Source organism: Cardiocondyla obscurior, linkage group LG14 (assembly GCF_019399895.1).
Source record: "Cardiocondyla obscurior isolate alpha-2009 linkage group LG14, Cobs3.1, whole genome shotgun sequence".
In the NCBI taxonomy this organism is placed as follows: domain Eukaryota; kingdom Metazoa; phylum Arthropoda; class Insecta; order Hymenoptera; family Formicidae; genus Cardiocondyla; species Cardiocondyla obscurior.
The window spans coordinates 264,211-284,290 of NC_091877.1; the positions used below are offsets into that span (position 1 = coordinate 264,211).

The 20,080-nt window shown below is 39.6% G+C and overlaps 1 protein-coding gene and 1 pseudogene across 5 annotated transcripts in view; one reads left to right on the forward strand and one right to left on the reverse strand.

Annotated features, from left to right (window-relative positions):
• Kcc (solute carrier family 12 member kcc) overlaps nt 1–20,080 on the forward strand; it is a 66,204-nt gene that overhangs the window by 32,154 nt on the left and 13,970 nt on the right. Inside the window, exon 1 of one of the 5 annotated variants that reach the window (XM_070666334.1) lies at nt 8,572–9,831. The exons of the other annotated variants lie outside the window; for them this stretch is intronic. Within the exon in view, the coding sequence (XP_070522435.1) occupies nt 9,759–9,831 (73 nt within the window). The 5' untranslated portion in view covers nt 8,572–9,758. Of the gene's footprint in view, nt 1–8,571; nt 9,832–20,080 lie in introns of those variants that run through there. 5 annotated transcript variants of the gene reach the window in all.
• LOC139107929 (uncharacterized) lies at nt 7,400–8,220 on the reverse strand (annotated as a pseudogene).

Here is a 20,080-nt window from a genome sequence, read left to right on the forward strand (position 1 = left end):
TTACCTAATTGCGACACTACTGTTGATTGTACATTTAAATCAGGCATAAATTATTTACGGCTATATAAAAGAAAGAATTAGGAGACGTTTAATTTTAATTTTGAATTTTATTTTAATGAGTTATTAAAAATTAGTTAGAGAAAAATTTATTCTGTGCAGTAAGTTCGTCGCGGTTCTGAATTTTTTTTTTATTAAATAATTCCGTCAGAAATTTATTCTTTCGAAATATCTCTTCTCGTATCTCCAGATATAGACCATCCTGCATAATGCGTACGGCCGAATTGCGCGTTTTAATGTCACCCGTTTGATGCAACACCATCCGTGCAAATTGCCGTGAGGGAACGCTTATTAAGGACCTCGGTGCCCGATAATCCGTCCCTCGCAATTTCCAGTCGATAATTCACCATCGACCTTGTACATTTAAGCGACATATGCGATAAACCGTATAAAGATGCGGCAGTGAGGTGACCAGCCCATTATAATTTGTTCCTTCATCGTCGGAATAAAAAATGTACGGCTTTTTAGATTTTTGTATCAAGCATCGTTTGCCTTACAGCTATTTCTTCAAGTTTAATTTAAAGTTTCATAAGAGTTGCTACGAATTAATTTAAAAAGCCAAGCGGTATTTTCTTAAAAAAAAAATATATATATATTTTAACTTTATTTTAGAAATACTACATTTACTTTTTTAGATTTTTTTTTTAATACCAGTAACGCTTTAGCGAAATGTTCGATTTTATTAATTAATTTTTTGACGAAAGAGATTTAATTATGGGTTTCATGTCTCAGAGATTGGATTAACAAGCTATTGTAACGCTCGGTAAGTGTCTCTTAATCGGGCAAATCCGCAATGGAATTTCCTTTAACCACTAATCGCTGATCTCCGAAATAATTAAAGGGCGCTTCTCCATCTCTTCAAGTTGAACAACGCTTTACTTGGAACAATCTATAAGCAGAGCTTATCGCGATAAACAGATCCTTCTTAACCGTTCAAAAGCCGTATCCAGTTTTCTTCTAATATTAATCCCCCGATCGTCTCTCCAAGTTGTTTAAACCGAAGTTATTAATCCTCATATTTCCGAAGATAGTCATACCTTCATCCTGTTGTGGATCTTTATATACGCGAATCGGCTCGAACGTATTGTATATTAATGATGCAGATCGAGAGCCAAGCTGTCAGTGTCAATGTTGTTTACCGCTGGGATGCAATGTGCGCGCGTATACACGTGCATCTCACCGACTCATACACTTACACACATGCCTGACGTGCTGTGCATACCTTTGACCCAGATAAGGAGAAGTCGATGCGATTCTTATCCCGGGTCCATAGCCGCAGGGCACCTCCTACAGTGTTGAACTTAATGGAGCTTGAATACCCGAAGATGAGAGAGGACGATTTCGTAGCTCGAGATTTTCCGGAATTTTCACCAATTTTCCCCGATCTATCTGAAAGTCCCCTGCATTAATTCGTACTCTGTCCTCGGTAGTAGGAGAATGTTGCGCGAATATAAAAACCACTTTATTAAAATTTTTAATAAAACATGACATCCAAAGCTTTATGATTTTACACAATATCACGCGAATTCATTAAAGTATTATTCTTAAAACCATACCAGAAGCTATCAAAAATTTAAAGTGCAGTTTATTATAAACATTTTATGATTTACTACACGCAAAGTAAGAAAATTAACAAAAATGTCTCTGAAAAATATTTTTCAATATTTAACAAATATTAGTTTTTTTTTTTTAGATAAATTCTAATTAAAAAAAAACTAGCTGAAAAGTGTCATTTGAAATTAAGTTCAATACTAAAGAATATATATACATATATATAATAAAACATTGAAAAGAATTATACATAAAAATATTTTATGTTGACCTGGAAGAATTTGAAAAATATCTCTAATAACTTTCGACAGAAGTTTTATTTGCCATCTCTGTTAAAATACCGAATAAATATTGAAACAAATACGACTCGCATTAAATAATACTAAAACGTGATAAATTTTAAACATAAAATTGCATATTTATATTTTAGAAGTATTATGGAAAATAAAACGTTCCAATGTTTCGCGATACTAAAATACAACCGAGTAAAAAACAAAAAAAAAAAAAAAAATGAAAGAAAAGAAGGTCTTTATCTCGATAAATTTTCGATATAGAACTCTTCATTCTCCACGTTTCTACGCGGCTAAACGCTTAAATAAATAGGGCTTACATAGAAAGCCTTTCGAAATGAGAGTTAACTCTCCTCTTCGACACGCGGGGGGTTCGCGTACCGTTCGCGACACGCGCGGTAGGAGAGAAAGACGCGAAGAGGACGAAGAGCATCGAGCTCATCCCCCCGAAGTACGGGGGATGATGCGCGCGCGAAGCGGAAAGTAGGGCAGTGGGTGAGCGCGCGCTGCGCGCAACCCTCCACGCTTGCGTAACGTAACTTTACCCCGGCTTTTACGTCATCGTTCACCCGGGGATGACGTCACTCCCAGGCTGTCGTTGGTCCCCGCTTGCCCGGCATCTTTCGCCATCGATGCTCCGACCACCATAAACCCGCCGCACAGGCCGGTCTTCCGTGCCCCGCTGCTCGCCTAATGACGTACAATAGCGAGGGTGAGAGTACGACGGCATCCACTTCTTCGTCAGAGAAAATCGAGCGAGCTCATAGCTTTCTTACGGTTCGCAGAAACTTGCGCGAGGTGCGCGTTAATAGGGCGCATCTAGAGAAGCTTCAGATTCGAGCCGAGAAACGGGATTCCGCGTATTTTCCGAATTAATCACACCTTCTTCTTCGTTTACTTCTCATTTAAAGACCGTTTGACGAACTCGCAAACGATATTTCTTTAACGATGATTTCAGTCTACTCCGGCAACATTGAACTTTAAATATCTTTATAATTGTCTCTCCGACTCGGAGAAATTAAAGTTCCGCTGGAAGGGTTTATTTAAGGTCACGAGAGCGAGATCGTTATCTGTTAAGGAATATACTTTATTGCCTGCTTTTAATCTTTGGTATTTAATTATTATATTTCAAATATTTAAGCGTTTTAACAAAAATACGAACGAGCGAAAGTAATATGTGAAAATAAAAACGGGGAAGCTCACCGTGTATGAGAATTTTAACGCGATATTTAATTACGATACTTTAGGTTTTCAATGCTTTTAACAAAATTAGGGGAGATCGAATATAATTTACAATAAAATGATCGGAATAAAATTGGAAGATTCCTTTATGTATGAGATAACTGGAGCGAAAACGTAAAATCTTTATTAATTAAATTTTTAATTATAAATTATGCTAATTAAATTTTTTTTTATAAATTTTTATTTGATTTTATATTTATTAATTTTGCCAAAATATGCTTGTTTTTTTTTTTTTCTTTCTTAGTATACTTATCCGTTAAGTGAAATCGCACTCGGTACTATTTTTTGTCCACGTATTAGCGATAATTCTTGCCGCATAACAACGTTGGCACTTTTATGCGCTTTCTGTCGGCGCTAAAAATCGAACAGCTAGCACTACAATTCAAGTAGACTTGTTCGTAACGCGTCCAAAGTTTCTGCCCTATATTCTCCTCGTTATCCCGAATACTCCTCAGCATCGCGGTTTCACACGAGCATCGTGAAGAGTGGCACGCGGTAACGCCTCTCACGGTTAAATTATAGCCATCTCTTTCGCAAAGAACAACCGTAATACCCATCATTCTTCTTTCTCCAATTATTTTTCGCGAGCATCTCGAAAATAGGATTCTAAATCACTCGCACATTCAATTATTTTTTATTTACATTATTTTCTATCTTTTTTTTTTTTTTTAGTTGTGATAATTTCAATTAAAATATTTATTACTGCAAAAAAGTTTAGACTCCGCGAAAAATAGTGAGTTCTTTTATCTTGAAATATATTTTAAGAACAAAATGTAATATCACTATTTATTTAGTATGTAACTTTAAAAAAAAAAAAAAATAGGTAGATAATTTACTTTTTACTGATAGGATAAGATTAGCAGGTAGGATCGATTATTAATAATTGGTGCCGTGAGAGTGTTATTTTATACAACAATTCTAAAAGCAGTAAATTATACCCGCTTAAAGATAATGATATGGCAGGACGGCAGTTAAAGCGAACATAGATTTAAGCGAAATAAACTTTAAGTAGACGCCAGCAGTTTAGCTTACTAACGAATTAATTCCTGGGTGGATTTCATGTAGTTAGTAAAATTACTCGACAAGAGTTGCACACGGATCAGATTTCCCTCCATCGATCTCTCTTTGTTTTTCCCCCCTTTCATTTTCTGGCCTCGTTCTCTTTCTCTTCCTTGGAATCTCCTAGGAATGCAAATTAACCGCTGAAAATTAACAGAGTACGAGCTCGAGATTAAATAAACTCCGATACGGTATTCGTAGCATATACGGCAACGTTATTATACGTGTAGCGTATCGCTGGCACATACGTACGGTGTTGATACGCAGCGCGAGTAACAAATTGATTGAGATTTAATATGATTAAATTATTGTTGATTCTTTATTTTATTACATTGCAAGCATATGACAATTGTATAAACATGCGCGACGCATAATTAAAACGCAATATATCACGATCATTCAATTTTTCGCAATTCGATAGCGAATCTCTGCGCGGCACAATGTTTCATGTTACGCGCGACTAATTTACATTGTTATATGCATTACGTTCATGAAATAATAACGGAATCGGCAATTACAACACACATCGCGTGCTCGTTGCTCGAGTGAACTTTAAATTTTCCCTCGGCGCGGTCAGATTGTCCATAATCGAATTAGTTCGTTCCACGTGCTCTGCAAACTCCTGTCGAAAATTACGAAGGTCCGCTGCAACTCAGTCAACATTTCCCGATATAGGTGCACCGCATGTTGTATCGATCGCAGCGACCATCGCTATTCCACAAAATTGTGGCTATTTGCAATAGAGACCAGCATATCATTTCGGTCGTGTCTTTTATCATTAATATAATAAATTAAACGGTCATCAAATTACTAAAGTATTCTCGGCGTTGCAAGGTTTTAATTTAAGTAAGAATTAAGATAATTTCTTAATGCTTTTATGACAGTTTTCTGAAAAAATGGATTTTAAATATTTTATATGTATATGTAGATAAAAAAATGTCAACTTGATAATAAAATGCGGGTGGGCAATTTTTTTCTCTCTTTAAATATGTATAAAGTAGTCTATATAGAAATTTGCTGGCGCAAATATGAGATAGGAGCCGGAGTTGAATTTGAGTTATTAAGTCACTATGTTTCTCTGTACAAAAGTGGGAATAAGAGTTACGGAAAGTCGAAACTTTTATTTGAATTGCTTGGTACAATATGTAGCCTGATGGCTCGAATCTTTATGCGGCTTCAAGGCGATTCACGATCTTTACGATAATTGCACGAGAAGTTCCGGCGAACAGAACTTTGCCATCAGTTTCATTATTCTTCTCCAGCAAGTATTATTTTCTTATCGTATGGTGGCTTTTCTGTGCGGAACGTGCAAAAATCAGTAATAACTTTTTAACGATTGCATCTCGCAGCGAGATGCACGTATAACTGATTTTATGTGAGCGTAAAACGGATTCTTTTTATGTCTCTCTCTTAGTTTCTTTTTTTTTTCTCGAGGAGGGTTTTTTTTTTTTTTCTTTTTTCGAAAACACGCCATTCGTCACTGCATATACATAACACCGCTTTAATTAAGCCCGTAGACATGAAATTTCACAACTGGGTTGCGCTCGCTAATTTACTCGAACGTACTCACCGTGCAAATTTTAACACGAAGCCGTCGTTGTGCATGGGTAAATTTCGCCGATTCGTATTCGCACATGAAACGTTAAATTACTGTTGCACTACCCGGCAATAATATTTTTGAATCTGTTCGCGTTATACCGCGTCATCATTTTCTGAATAAATATACAAGACGTCCTAGATTTTACATAGGCTACTGCCGATAATCTTATTGATTAATTTGAAGTCGAACGGTCCTTAACTAAGTCGGGAGAAATTCATGCGCGTGTAAGTTTAGCTTTTAAACAACAATATTGTATTGTGTATTTTATTAAAATAAAATAGATAAAAATCAGACTGCAATCGAATCGTCCGTACGAACGCGTAAAATTTCATTGTCTTTTGTCGTTTCGCAACAATGGATTACGTCAGTTCGTTGAATGGTTTTCGATGCAAGTCAAATTTGCCCGAGCCCGGGACGGTTCCTATCATTTTTTGAACTCCCGTGTTCAATTCTCGGATTCTCGCGCCTCGTTATTCGGCTCGGTGGTTACGGACGGCAGGAAAGGGGTAAGGGAGAGAAGATAAAATGGCCTGCATTTAAAATTCATAGTTCGGCGGCGATAGTGGATAACACTTTAGGAAGATATGCGTGCTATACTGCATCGAAATTACGAGCGGTTAGCTCAATTTTACTGCCAGTGGTGTAATAAAATTACATTATAGTAAAACTGCGCTATATTATCTGTGATGGCTGGCAGTTCCCTAGGGCATTTTAATTTTAGCAAAATAATTTCCATTGTCCCGTGCGTCATCCTTGTATACGTCATCGTGTGAAGCAACGTTATACTCGACATCAAAATGCAGTGAGAATAATTGATTTTGTCGTGCCCGGAATATGTACAAGTTTGCACAAGCATAATTTCTTTCCTTTCTTTTTTTTTTTAAGAAAATTAATCTAAAAAATAAGGAACATTTTAATATATAAAAACACGTTATTGAAGATAATTAAATAATAAATTAAATATTAAATATTTTCAAATTTTATATTATCTTTTATCGTGCTTTTAAAGATATCGGTATTTGCCGTAAATTTACAAACGACGCATCGTATAACAGAACTATTGTGAACGGTTGTGAGATATTATCCGTATCTCGTTCTTCTTTCCCTTTTTTTTTTCTTTTTTTTTTAATATCGCGAAGCTCCGCTTAAAGCTGGTGTTTCCATCTAAAGTTGAGCTTTAAGCCTCGGTTCGTGTGAACACTCTGTAGGTGTGAACATAAATAATCGGCGCTGCGAGCGTTTTTCTTTTTTACGCGCACGTGTATTTACCGGATAAAAAAAGGAAAAAGAAGCAGACGTGCCTTGCATTTGTTAAACAATGTTCGCAAAGATCACGCGATCGAACGTTGACGTCTTTGTTTATTTAAAGACGATTTATTGTGCTGTAACCGCAACGTAGGTGCAACAATTCCGCGTCTTTAATACTAATAATTAATTTGCGCCGCGCGTTCTCATCCCGTGCGAGAAACAAATGAGAGGATTTGCCGCGCGGTGGTTTACGAATTTATGCGAGTGACGGAAAAGTGGAAATTAAATTTAAAACGAAATTTAGGGACAAATTGCAAGTATCTTTTTATTCGGCTTTGTGTCCTGCCGTTCTCTATGGAAAAAAACCAGGTCGACGAAAACTGTTTACACTCGGCTTCATTTCACTTGTCCGTTTCATTTCTTTCGAGGCGGATAAAACCGTGACCCGCTTTCGCATTTCGCACGCATTTAAATTCGATGCGTAAGTGTCCGACGGAACAAAAAAACCTGATGCCTTCCGAAAGGGCAACCTCATATACGATGAGCGTGTATGGTCCGGCGAGATAACACCGGGTAGGAGGAAGAGGACGGGCGATAAAAAAGGCGACCATCTAATAGAAAAGAGGGAAAGAGAGGAAAAGCGGGTAACAGGCGAGAGAGGAGGCGAGCGTTCGCGGAGCAGCTAGATGAGAGGAGAAAGGAGGGCGGGGTGGACCAAAGAGGGACCGAGAGGGCATCCGCAGGCGGATGGTCAGGGAGGCAGAAGGAGGAAGGAGCGGGGTGAGCGAGGGGAAACATCCCCGGGACGCGCAGGCGCCGTACAAGGGTGGAAAAGCGGGTGAGAGCTGCTCACTACGCCCGGGACACCTCGCGGTCCTCCGAGGGCAAGAGGGGCGAGGGTGGGCCGCGCGCCGAGATGAAGCGAGATGGGAAACGCATCGTGGGTCGCGGGGAGATAGGTGGAGTGAGGAAGATGATCGAGAGGAGAGGGTGTAAAAGCGTGCGCGCGCGAGATGAAGGGGGTACAGGGGATGAAGGAGAGGAACCCCTGGAAAAGCCGGGGAGAACGCTTTGTCGCCGTAACCGACCCCCTCGCAGTAGCGCGCGCGCGGCAGTCGACGTTTTCTGCGAGGGAAAGCCGCCGTCGTGCGAGTCAGCATCGGGCGATCGTTGCACGTTCGGCACGTTGAAGTGATCGGCGTGTAAGGAGAAAGAGGGGAAAAGAGAGAGAAAGATAGAGAGGAGCGAGATAGGGGGAGGAATGAGGCTGGAAACGCGCGAGGAGTAAGGAAGAACGGAGGGAGATTTGGTCCAGGAAGAGACGCGCAAGGGTGGTGACCCGTGACTCCGCAACGCGCCGGAGAAGGAAGCAGTCAGTACGTCCGACACTTCGCGGGTTGTACCACTGCGCTCAGCTCAGTAGCCACTGTCCGCGCTCTAATCAGCTGCGGCGCAGTAGCTACGGTCCGCGCTATAGTCAGACGCGCTTTTTCTCGTGCGCGCCGTTATCCGAACCCCAGGATCTGTGTCGCGACGTCCACCTCTATTAACGGTCAGTCACGGTAACGTCATCACAACTCTCGTAATTAATTAGGCCGATTGATATCGAGTCTCGAGGAAAATCCAGGGACGTGACTCGATCGCGTGCGTATCCCCGAGTGTACGTGTGTTTATCGTGTGCAAGCGCAGTCGCACAGCCCGCCGATCACCGAGGCATTTCCCGGTCGGTGGGAACCGCGACCGACCGACCGACCGACCGACTGATCGATCGAACGTACGTACGCCAGCGCGCGTGAATCCAGCAGAACCCAGTGATCTCGTGACCTTGTGACACCGCCTGCGAGAGAAGAGGGGGGAGGGAGGAAGAGATGCACCCTCTGAGAGACTGAGAGAACGCCCGCCTCGCGGCCGTACGCCGCTCTCGCTACCCGTGTTCGCGCGACGCACGACGGCTCCTCCCAGATCGCGAGAGAGTTGACGAGGGGGATTCAGGCGGAAAGTAAGTCGCGCCAAGTTTAGCGAGCTGTTGTGCGAGAGAGGAGCATCCTGGCTACTTCACGAGCTTCCGCGCCTTCTTCTCTACGTCCCGAGTGCCGCCGCGGGAATTTGGAGACCAGGATTGATATATCGACCGTTACCGATCTCTCCGCGCCCCGAGGCTTCCACGACGGATTTTCCGACATTGGCACGATAACAATCAGCAGTTCTAATTACAAGATATAATCGAAAATATAGGCCCTGAATATATATCCTCCCCTCTGATCGCGTATCAACGATCTCGCGATTCTGTAGCTCGGTTAAATCCACCATCTCTGACGGCTTGATCGACGAATTGTCTCGCTCGTTTCGCTCGTTTCGCCAGGAATTCTTTAATCTCGTAGAACGGGAACTCGGCACGGCCATCGATCGGGATCTCCCAGAGATCAACGCTGCGACGATCGATCTTGTATGCAAGTTAGAATAAAAGTGCAGTTTCCCCTGAGCTTAAAGCTCGTATCGAAGTAATCAAGACGAATAAGGGAAAAGTCATCGAAAGGGGACGTTCCGCGAGAAGAGGATCTTACGACGATCGAGATAACGATCCCGTAACTCGCGCGGGTATCGGAAAAAGCGTCCACGGCTTTGGGTGAGCTTTGGGTGGCAACTAGAAGAGGGGGCCTCGTGTTTCCCACCCCCGGTTGGTCGAAAATCGAAGACGTGTCAAAACTACCATGAGCGAGGGCACGCCGAAGTCGCAGATCAAGATCGTCGTGCCCGACGGTTCGCCAGCACGTCCGCAAGCTGGTACGCATCACCGCATACTTTTCGATACCGCCTTTGATCCCGCTCGAATCCGCTTCGTTTTCCGTGCGCGTGAAACACACTGAAAATTTCCTCTATAATTTTAAAAATAGACGCAAAGATTTTAAGTAGGGCAGCTGTATTTATTATATGGGAAAAGATATCTCGGCTGAACGGGTTTAACAATTATAGTATATCTTGATGAAAATAGAAGTATATTATTTATAGAAAAATAGAAATTAAAATATAGCAGTAACGGGAGATGAGACTTTACGATCTTTAGTACTGGTTATTGAGTTTTTAATTGAAACTCGTGTAATAAAAAAATTAAATGTCTTTTGTTCTATCAGACCGAACAAAATTAGAAATGATATAAACTAATCTCGTTGGGGGGTAAAAAAAAAAGAAGAAAAATTGCAAAAATTCAAAAGTGTAGTAATTTCTTCTTTAAAGACGTCGTTGACTTCCCGCGGGTGTCTGCGTATTAATAACCATTACTTACCTTCAGATACGGTTACGAAATATGAGCGCTGAGTGGACCATAATTGCGGAGAATAATCGCAACTTAAAGAGGAACTTTCTCTTTTTGTTCCCGCGCGAGTGGTGAGAAATGCCACTCCGTCTTATCTGTCTCGTCGTTAATTGACTCAAGGTCACCCTTTTTTAGCCCGATACTAATTCAATTAAGCACAAGGCCGCGAGGTGAATCGATAGTGCACACGAGAGACAGAGAGAAAAGTACGTATATATGTCCGGAGTATCCCCGTGTTTTTAATGCCGAAAGCTTCCCTATAGATCCGATTGTCTGACGTCTGGTAAAGTGAAGCTTTATACTTTCATTCCACTTATTTACTAGCAAGTGTCAATCCGTGCGTGGTACTAATCAGATTTACGATCTCGTGTATAGCGAAATAAAACGGGAGGGACTTTCTCGTTTTATGGGTAATCTCCGCTCAGATTCGCCTGCCATATATAAATTAAAAAGCGAAACTAATAATTATATTACGTAAAATTTAATACGCTTGTGTTAAAAATTAATATTACATTGATTATCTGGCGAAACTTATTATATACGTCGAAGGAAAGGTCTGAATTATAAAACTAAATCACAGAGATGTGTAGTAATTTAATAAACTCTTACATAAATAATAAGACGAATAATAATTAAAATAATAAAGCAATAACGATCATATATTTATCGCCGAAACGTTACGTTTGGGAATAAAAATTTCATGCGTACATTTAATTTATTTAAATATCCTGAAAAAAAGACTCAAATTTATCAAACATTTTAAGAAAATTTGATACGTATGAAATTACATAATTTATAACGAGTAAATGACGAGTAAGTGGGAACAATAGAATCACGGTCATCTTCATGTTCCAGCTTCGCCGAAAATTTCACGTTATTAGTTAACTATTCTAAAACTACTTTATTAGCTTTGATTCTATATATTACGCTTTGAAATGTTAAGAGATATAATCAAAACTTTACAGTCAGTTTGAATTGAGCATCTGCATTCCGTTGCGAGCTGCTATTACATTTTAATATGGAGGGAGGGGGTGGAAATTATTCTGTAGCTTAATTGCGTTATTAGAACAATGTCTCAAGTTTGAAATTAATTATGTCGGCGATACGGCAGCTTTAAAGCTTTTCGCAAAAATTTTCAATTGTTCCCTTCTTCAATACGGAGCATAGAAGTTTGAAAATTTCGTTACCAAGGCTGATTGCACCTATTGCGGAGTTAACTGGAAGAATGGTTACACGCAATGGAACTGTAAAATGTGATTTTGTCAGCGATGTGGTAATTTTCTTTCGGCGCCGTGAAAAACGAAACGCCGCGAAAACGGCGACAGTCAGCAACTAACTTTGCTGCAGGGACTCGCGGCGGAAAGAAAAAGGGGAAAGAGGGATGTGCAACTTACATGCGTATGTGACGTACACATATATGTACTACATGTGCATGCAAATGCACCGGGGCGAGGGAGGCGACGTCCTTTGATCAGCAAAACGTGAAGCATTGCTCCGAATGTTCGCCAGCGACGACGATCAAAGGTCAGAGTTCGTCTCGTGGACGACACCCGAATAACGTGAAGCCTTCGGTTCGATACCAATTCTAAAATCTATTCCGACTTAAGAGTCTTCCGAAACAAGGCAAACGTTGGTACTTTATCACTGGTATCCTTTGAATACACCGTTTAAATTTAGAATCAAACGGACCTCGGATTCTATGGAAATTCTATTTGCAAGAACTTTTAATAAATTTTAATAAATTAAATTACGCGATAATAGATATAAATTTCCAATTTACAGAGGCGGTAGAAACAATCCTCGCGGTTGTAAATTTTCTTTCCTCCGCGTAATGTAATTACTTGCTTGAGATACAGCTTGGAGCTTTGAACAGCCCGACGGAATCTTTCGATTGCATCAATTTCGCAATCTACGTGAGTTTGTGCTTGATGAAGAGTTACGATTCTGCGGCAAAATACGACGAGATTAAATAAAAAAAACTGAAACCGCAAACCGCGCAACGTTGAAATACACACGACGGAGTACAAAACCGTCGAAAAACTTGCTTGTTTACATCTCGTCATCGAAGACACGATAAATGAGAGAGTTTCGATATTCTATCTTTAATTTTCCTGCCCTCCGTCGGTTGCTGTGACGTATTTGGAGTCGATTGACATTGGAAAACTTTTTAGTCGAGTTGAGAAGAGCTTGCGAATTATTGCTTCGAATAAAGTCGAATTAAAAAGCGCGCAGTGACCTTTTAGCGATATGTATATCATCGAGAGTTGAAGAACTTTCACGTTATCTCATAGTTAAACGAATGAGAGCATATTTTGAAACACGCGTTAACGTGAGAACTTTTAATGAAATTATCCCAATTAATTTGGTCTTACATCCGCAATAAAAGGCACTCTTACAATTGATCGCAATTGAGTCGCATAGATCTTTGGCATAAATTCAAATTTTAACAAAAATTAATATTTTATACTTTTTTTAAAAATCATATATCACGTCGCGCACACTTTAAAATATATACTAATAAAACAGAAAAATATACAATTTGAAGGAATAATGTATAAAACAAAGCGGATGAAAATTCAGCGAGAAAGCGCATGAATTCTAACTTTATTTAACTTGAATATATAATTTTCCGACGCATTTGTGGAACTGCACGTTAAATTTTATGTGCCCGGAGGATGTATCACGAGTGATCGATGTCATCGAGGCAAGCGATTGATGTCCCGAAGGTGCATTCACTTTATGCACTCTATTCGTCCGCGATTAAGCAAATCGGATGTTACGGTTACAGATTGATGTAAACCGTTTTGCGGCGCGCCCCCATGATTTACGCGTTCCTCAGACTATTGACAACGCCTATGTGTACGTAATCATGATTGATCTGCCGAACGGCACTGTTCTATAAACATACATCGGTCTACGAGCGGGTAAGATAACGCGACGATCGAGATATTTTCAATGCCGCATCGTTCAGTGAAAAATACTATTCGCGTTTTCGCGATAACCGACGTAAAAAGAAGAATCATTATACACATCATTGACTTCTGCGGCGGAAGCTTTATCTCTGTTACTTGCTAACCGCGAAGAGATGGAGGCATTTTACGATATTTCCGTAATGTGTCTGATCTATAGATCGGCTGTTTTTCTCTTTCCCCGTCTTTCGTTCAGTACTATATAAATGGTTTCGAAACGAGTAATTAGAATAAGTAATTTAAGTAATATGAAGTAATTAAATTGAATCCGAGGCGAGGGGGCAGGATGATTGAGTTGGAATCTTCAGCTGGAACTGCTTTTTGAATGAGACGAAGAGAGACACGTTCCATTTCCAAATGAATTTTCCGAGTTTACAAAACTGTGTCGGGATTAATCTGATTGGCTCCCAGCGCGAAGTCCGAGTTTTGCGAAAATTGAAGTGACCGCGGTTTACGGCGAGTTCTTTGCCAAGAAGTGCCGCCGTCCGTGTATGTGTCCAGGCGGCTTGTCGGGGGTTGGCTTGTTGACACACAGTTTCTCGATTGACGCGTGTTGCAGCGTCAGATCGGATGCTGCGTCGTCAACGTCGGTGCGGTCATGCATCGGGAATTACGTCGACATAACGTCGGCGCGCTCAAGCGAGGGCAGTCGTGCTTCCGCACGAAATTCACGCTTCGTCCGTTCGTAATTGCCGATTATTTAAATTTCATCTCCGACTTTGTCTCTTCGCCCGTTGCTCTCGCGATTCGACAAACTTTTCAAGGATAATCCGCGACTGTTCTCGATAATTAAAAAAAAAAAAAAAAAAGAACGCAACAACGAAGCCATCTCTTTTAATTTTAAGAGCTACGAGATTTTCGCAAAAAATTTCTTAAGCTTCAAAATAAAAATATTAATCTGATTATTTAGCTTTAAAATTAGGAGAATAAAAGTTAGAAATATTGTATATTAAAAGTAGTACTTATAACACAAAAAAAAAGAATTAAAAAAAAAATTTATAACGATGTTACTAGTGTTAGAATTCCTTTAGTCCGAAAACGAGGAATGTAATCGCTGTCATGGTAATTTAACGTGAAATGTAGATATCCACGAGCGGGTTAACTCAATTCTTGGTCGACTTTGCAATTTACGAGCGGGCCAAAGCCAAGAGATAGGCAACGTATAAAGACTCTGCCGATCATTAACTGCGTTATTGTTTATACAGTTTCATTGCCCAATTTATTATCCCTTCGTTTATCTCGCCAAAATTAAAGATCGCCGATCTATGCAAAGTAAGATCTTCATCTTTTAATGGTTACACGTAGATACGAAAACGGTACGTTTGTTATTGAATCATTTATGCGCGGCGATAATAGACGGCTGCAAAAACGGGCGAGGGTGAAATACTCCCTATTGACAAAGCGCAAGATTAAAAAGTAATAGAAACACGACAGGAATATTTTGCTATTGTTACACCTTTGCCTTTTATTACCGACGTGAGTTTAAAATAGGTAACGTAATTTGTGCGTTATGTATTCGACTTGAAAATATGGAATTTTCACTCAATATTGTCTAATGGCGCATAAATTTTTCGTTGTCGATATATCTTATCGTGTACGCAACATGTGATGAAACACGCAATGTTGCACGTACGATTGAGTGCACACGTGCCGCTCAAACGTAAATCGATGGCCAATAATCGCCAGCCGCCGCCCACTCGATAAAATACTATATCGCGCAGTAATTGCCATAAGTTTGAAATATGAAATTCAATTCGACTGCCACCCGTATCGCCGTCTCAGCCCGAAACGCGCCCACGCCTGTTTAACTTTATTTACGATCGTCGGGAAATGGAATTTATGAAATCGAGACGTAGATAGACGCGCCGTAATTTCAATTCGTGCCGACCGTGTTGAACGAAATTTTTTCGCGCGAGAAATCAAGTTTATAAAGAAAGAAAAAAAAAGAAAAACATTCGAGGAAAATTGAGAGCCGCCCGCGTATATATTTTATTCCCATAAATCTATATTTCCGACTCTGAATTTATGAGTGTTCTCAGCTCTTTGAGTTTTTGATCTCGCGAGTTTTAAATCGAATACTTAGACGCCGTGGAATTTTTTACCTGTAGCCTTCAAGCTCGCAAGTGTAAAACGAAAATACTTGGTCGCTGCAATTTATTTTAACTGATAAATTTTATAGAGGATAATAATAATTCTATTTTATTGGGGCTCGTGGAAAAGGGTGGATTTAATTGGTGAAAGGTGGAATCGTGCTCTTGGAATATTTAACGAACACAATTACGTCGATCGCGGGTTTCGAGAGGCCGTCTCTTAAAGAAAAATTACGAGAGACAACGTATCGTCCTTAATTAACGCTGCCGGTGCATTAGCCTGATTTTCCAGATCCTCGTTTAGGTCGCTGAAGTGTATCTAGCCCGAACCAGATCTCGCGCATTGACGCGTGGATAATTACAAATGTTATAATTACATAGTTTAATTGCAAATAATGCTTTTAAGCCTGACTTAAGATCCGTAATTGATATTTTTTTTTGCGGAGCAAACAATTTCCACAGAGAATCGTGCACCGGAGGATTTTGCTTTGTTTAAAATGTTACGTTGTCGCGCACAGATATCGCCAATAAAAATTGTTTCCGAATGCGCCGTCCACGCAAAATCGTTTTGCAAAAGTTCTTTTGTGTCGAATGCATTTGAATAGCGTTTTGTGCGGCAGAAAAGAAATAAAATGATTACGATACTTTTACGGAAATGCGATAACATCGATATATATTCGGCGACGGTATATTTTCTGAGATAAAAGACGCGCGTATTTTGGTCTATTGCTTTATCACGGTAAAACGACCATCTCGCCGGCGACGTAAGTCGATCTGTCTTCACCAGACTACGCCGTCTAGTGTTATCTTCGGCGCATCCGAGCCGTTAATTTTTGCTGAGGCGGACAAAAAGTAAATTGCAGCTTCGACTTTCATGGGAACACAATCATTCCGGGTTCAATCTCACAAAGCTAACCAAGAAATCCTTTAATTAGGGACGTTATAAGAAACTTGTGTTTTTATTAAGCGCTTGATTGATGATACGGCAGCATGTAATTAGTGATAATGTAAAAATCTGTAGTTGGCATTTTGTATTTAAACGATCGACAATACCCAGGAGTTTAATGCATACAGGCGAAGTTACGGGCAAATTGAGACCGTAAGAACAAACGGCAATTGAGAAAACAATCTCAGGAACAAGGACCTATTTTGCATCCAAGTGTCATCGGGATTAATAAGCGATTGGAGTTCGGTTCTTGTTAATTCACGTCACGAGATTGTCCCAAATTCGCTCGGGTTTGGCAAATGGTACGCGTGCAAGCACAAAGTGAAGTTTGTATTTTCCAGACACGACGCTCGCGCGTCCCGCTCCAGTTCCTTACACGGCTTTCTTATACAGCTATATCGCCTGTGTCGCGACAACGAGCTGCTCCACTTTTGCGACCGTTAAATTTCGTCATATTCTGTCACATTTCCGTCGCCGTGTTTATTAACTTGTTTGTTACAAAGTTTCGGTATTTAAATACTCGCACGAGAGACGTTTCATTAATTTTCCGTATACCTTTTATCTAAATATTGAAAATAATTAGTTTTTTTTTTTAATAATACTGATATTAAAGAATAATAGTTTTAATGTAGATTGATCGTAATATTTTCTCATATTTGAAATATTTTTTAGAAATTATAAAGTTTTTTTTATGCTACTTTAAACTTTTATAAATTTTATTTTCATAAAATCAATCTTCTTTTTAATTCTATTTTTTTTACGAACGAGAGAAAGAGGATTATTATTATTTTTTTTTTACAAGACGCTTACTGAAAACCAGTTAAGTCGTTTATTCTACTTAAAAACAAAATCTAGAATGCATCACGAATTAAATGTTAAAGTTACGGTAATTAAAGTGTGATCGAACGAGAAATAAGATACGTGCATAAAATCTAGAATGAGGTCAGATGATGCGGAAGCTCTTTTACGATCTATTATAAAAATTTTTCTGCGAAAGAAATTTTATTAAAGCAATTTGCGGAGCCTGTAAATCATTATAATAGAACGTCAACCGAACAACCTGATATTGACAATCGTTGGAAGGTTTATGGTCTTACGGTCGTCATTTGTTCGCGTGGCCTGCAGGTTACAGCCCCTTCAATGAAATATTACGATTATCACTATTTGACTCAGAAAGACGACCAGCTCGTCCATTAGGTATTCCGAAGTCGTATAATTCTTACTCTGTTTACGTCCGATTATCAGGATCAATTCAAGGTATGATATATCGGACGCTTTGTCCGCAATTAGCTTCACCGTCCATGTTACATATAAACCAGCATGTGCCCGTGTATGTGCGAGCGATCACGGAACCGTGCGAATGACACTCGATCATAATTATTCGAATGTGCACGCGACGTGCGCGAGAGAGAGTAAATCTAGAAATGATATCGAATGATCGCGGAAAACTTGACACAATTAACGCAAATTTCCTGACTACGCGGATAATTGTACGTTGCCAGACGAGAGTAATAATCGTTATTTAATTTTAACGACAGCTTTCATCTCGATCGTTCAAATAAATATTTTATACCTAATTTCGAGAGCGTAAAAAGAGTAAAGATTTGGCGGCGACGTGTTTTCCTTTACTCAGAATTTATTTCTCGATATTAGAGATGTTTGAAGCTTTTATGCCGAGGGTATCCGAAGTAAGATCGCCAGGAAATATTCCCGAAAGGGAACTCCATTTTTACGTGACAGAGCGATATCATATCTCCGCGTTTTTCGCCGCAGTATCCGTCAAAGAAATGCAGTTTGATCAGGGACACGTGTATTTACTTGCAATATATTTCCCCTTATCGCGTTTTGGCCGCAGAAAAATGACGTTTCTTTTTGTCTCCCCGCTTTCTTTCTTTCTATCACTCTTTATCTTTATTCGGCCTTTCTCTTGCTCTTTCATTCTATCCTTTTACTTTGACGGTAGTAGCAAAAGAGTTCTTTAGATAAAAGTATTATGATAGAACTTTTTTTTTTAATTAAACGAATAAACTATGTTTCATGCAGATTACTCGTAATTACAAATTAATGCGACTACGCGTCACACAATCTCGGCAATCGCGGAAAGTTTCTTTCGCTAGTAAAAAAAAAAATCGTCTCTTATTCCCGTACAAATAAAAAAAAATCTTTAAATATATTACAAAATGATTATGCGTTATTTTTCGCCGAAACGTATTTGCATTAAAAAAAATGTAATTTTAAAAAAATAGCTCAAACTGAAATATTGAGTTTCGATTACGGCATGTATTGGATATTGAGTTCTTAACATATCGTGCGATACCTGCATTAATATTGACATCTGAATAGTCCCGGTGCCTAAGCCGCACGATATCTAATATTCCATTTAAATAATGAAGACGTCTCACCGGTTGTTTATTCGAATAATCGAGATAAAAGAAAAATGAATGAAATTTCTTTTTCAATATTAAAAAAAAAAAAAAGGGAAGGAAATATATTACGAATTAATATTTAGATTTCTCACCTCTTTTCCGAGGTTTGTCCGCGGTCCCTGCCGCGTTGCGTTTTATAAAGAGCTGGTGAAAACGGATCGCTCGGAATTCCTTGCGTGTCGAAATCCACCTCTCGATCACGTCCGCTCTCGTGGGACTGGATTCCGACCCGAGATCGCTGGACCACGGCGAAGCTCCAACGGAGTTATCCCGAGAATCGCCATAGGCGTGGAATTTACGAGCGAAATGCGGTTCCGTGGAACAAAGGGGCAAGAATAGTTACGGAAAGAAAAGGCTGACACGGGAGATCGAGATAGGAAGAGCAACATAATGTAAAGAGTTAACAGACGGCAGCCAAGAAGCATCTGGCAATAATCGAAACTCGAGGATCTCAAACTTTTTCCCTCAGATGTGCGTCAGCCGTCTTATTTGACTTCTCCATATCTATTTTTTTTTTTTTTCCTTTTTCTTTTTCTTTCTTCCGTCGACTATCTTCGACTATATTTGCTTCCTCCAACTCGTATACAAAGAAGCCTTGGCATTGCACTGCACGCGAAACCATCGACCTACTTCGCGTAGTCCTATTGCATGTCGCCTTTCTGCCGTTTCTACATTTTTCCGTTACGTTACACCACCGATAAAACCAGCGGAAATCGCGCAAGATAAAGTGCAGTGATTCAGATCGTGGATAGAACAATGGCTTTCTAATGGTAAAATTTATTCCCCGATAAAGCTGCTATTAAATATCAGAGAATTATTCGTGTCAATAATCGTTAATAAACAGTTTTCTATCATCCTTTTTTTTTTCTTTTTTTTTTCGGAAAATTTCTCTGGTTAATGCTCGCGTGCTCGATTAATTACAAGTTAGATTTCGCGACGATCGACAATAATTGAAGATCACGAACTTTACGCGATTTAGTGAAAACTAGGCATCGCTCTATCTAACCGAAGGTTTCAATTACCTTGCCCTAGAAGGCAAGGTGGTGCATTTTCGATATAAATGAGATTATAGTCGTGCTAAGGATAATTCAATTTTCTAGCCATTAGGCGTGCATATGTATACTTTGCGGTGTAAATAATTCTAAGTACACATATACATATATGTATATCCGTTCACGCGGCATAATTACTAAAGATATCGAACCAAACCGGATTTGGCATTTAATTTGTCAAACGATTTTGGAAAACTGCCGGCCATAAGCGTGACTATAAAATGCACCAGCGATAAG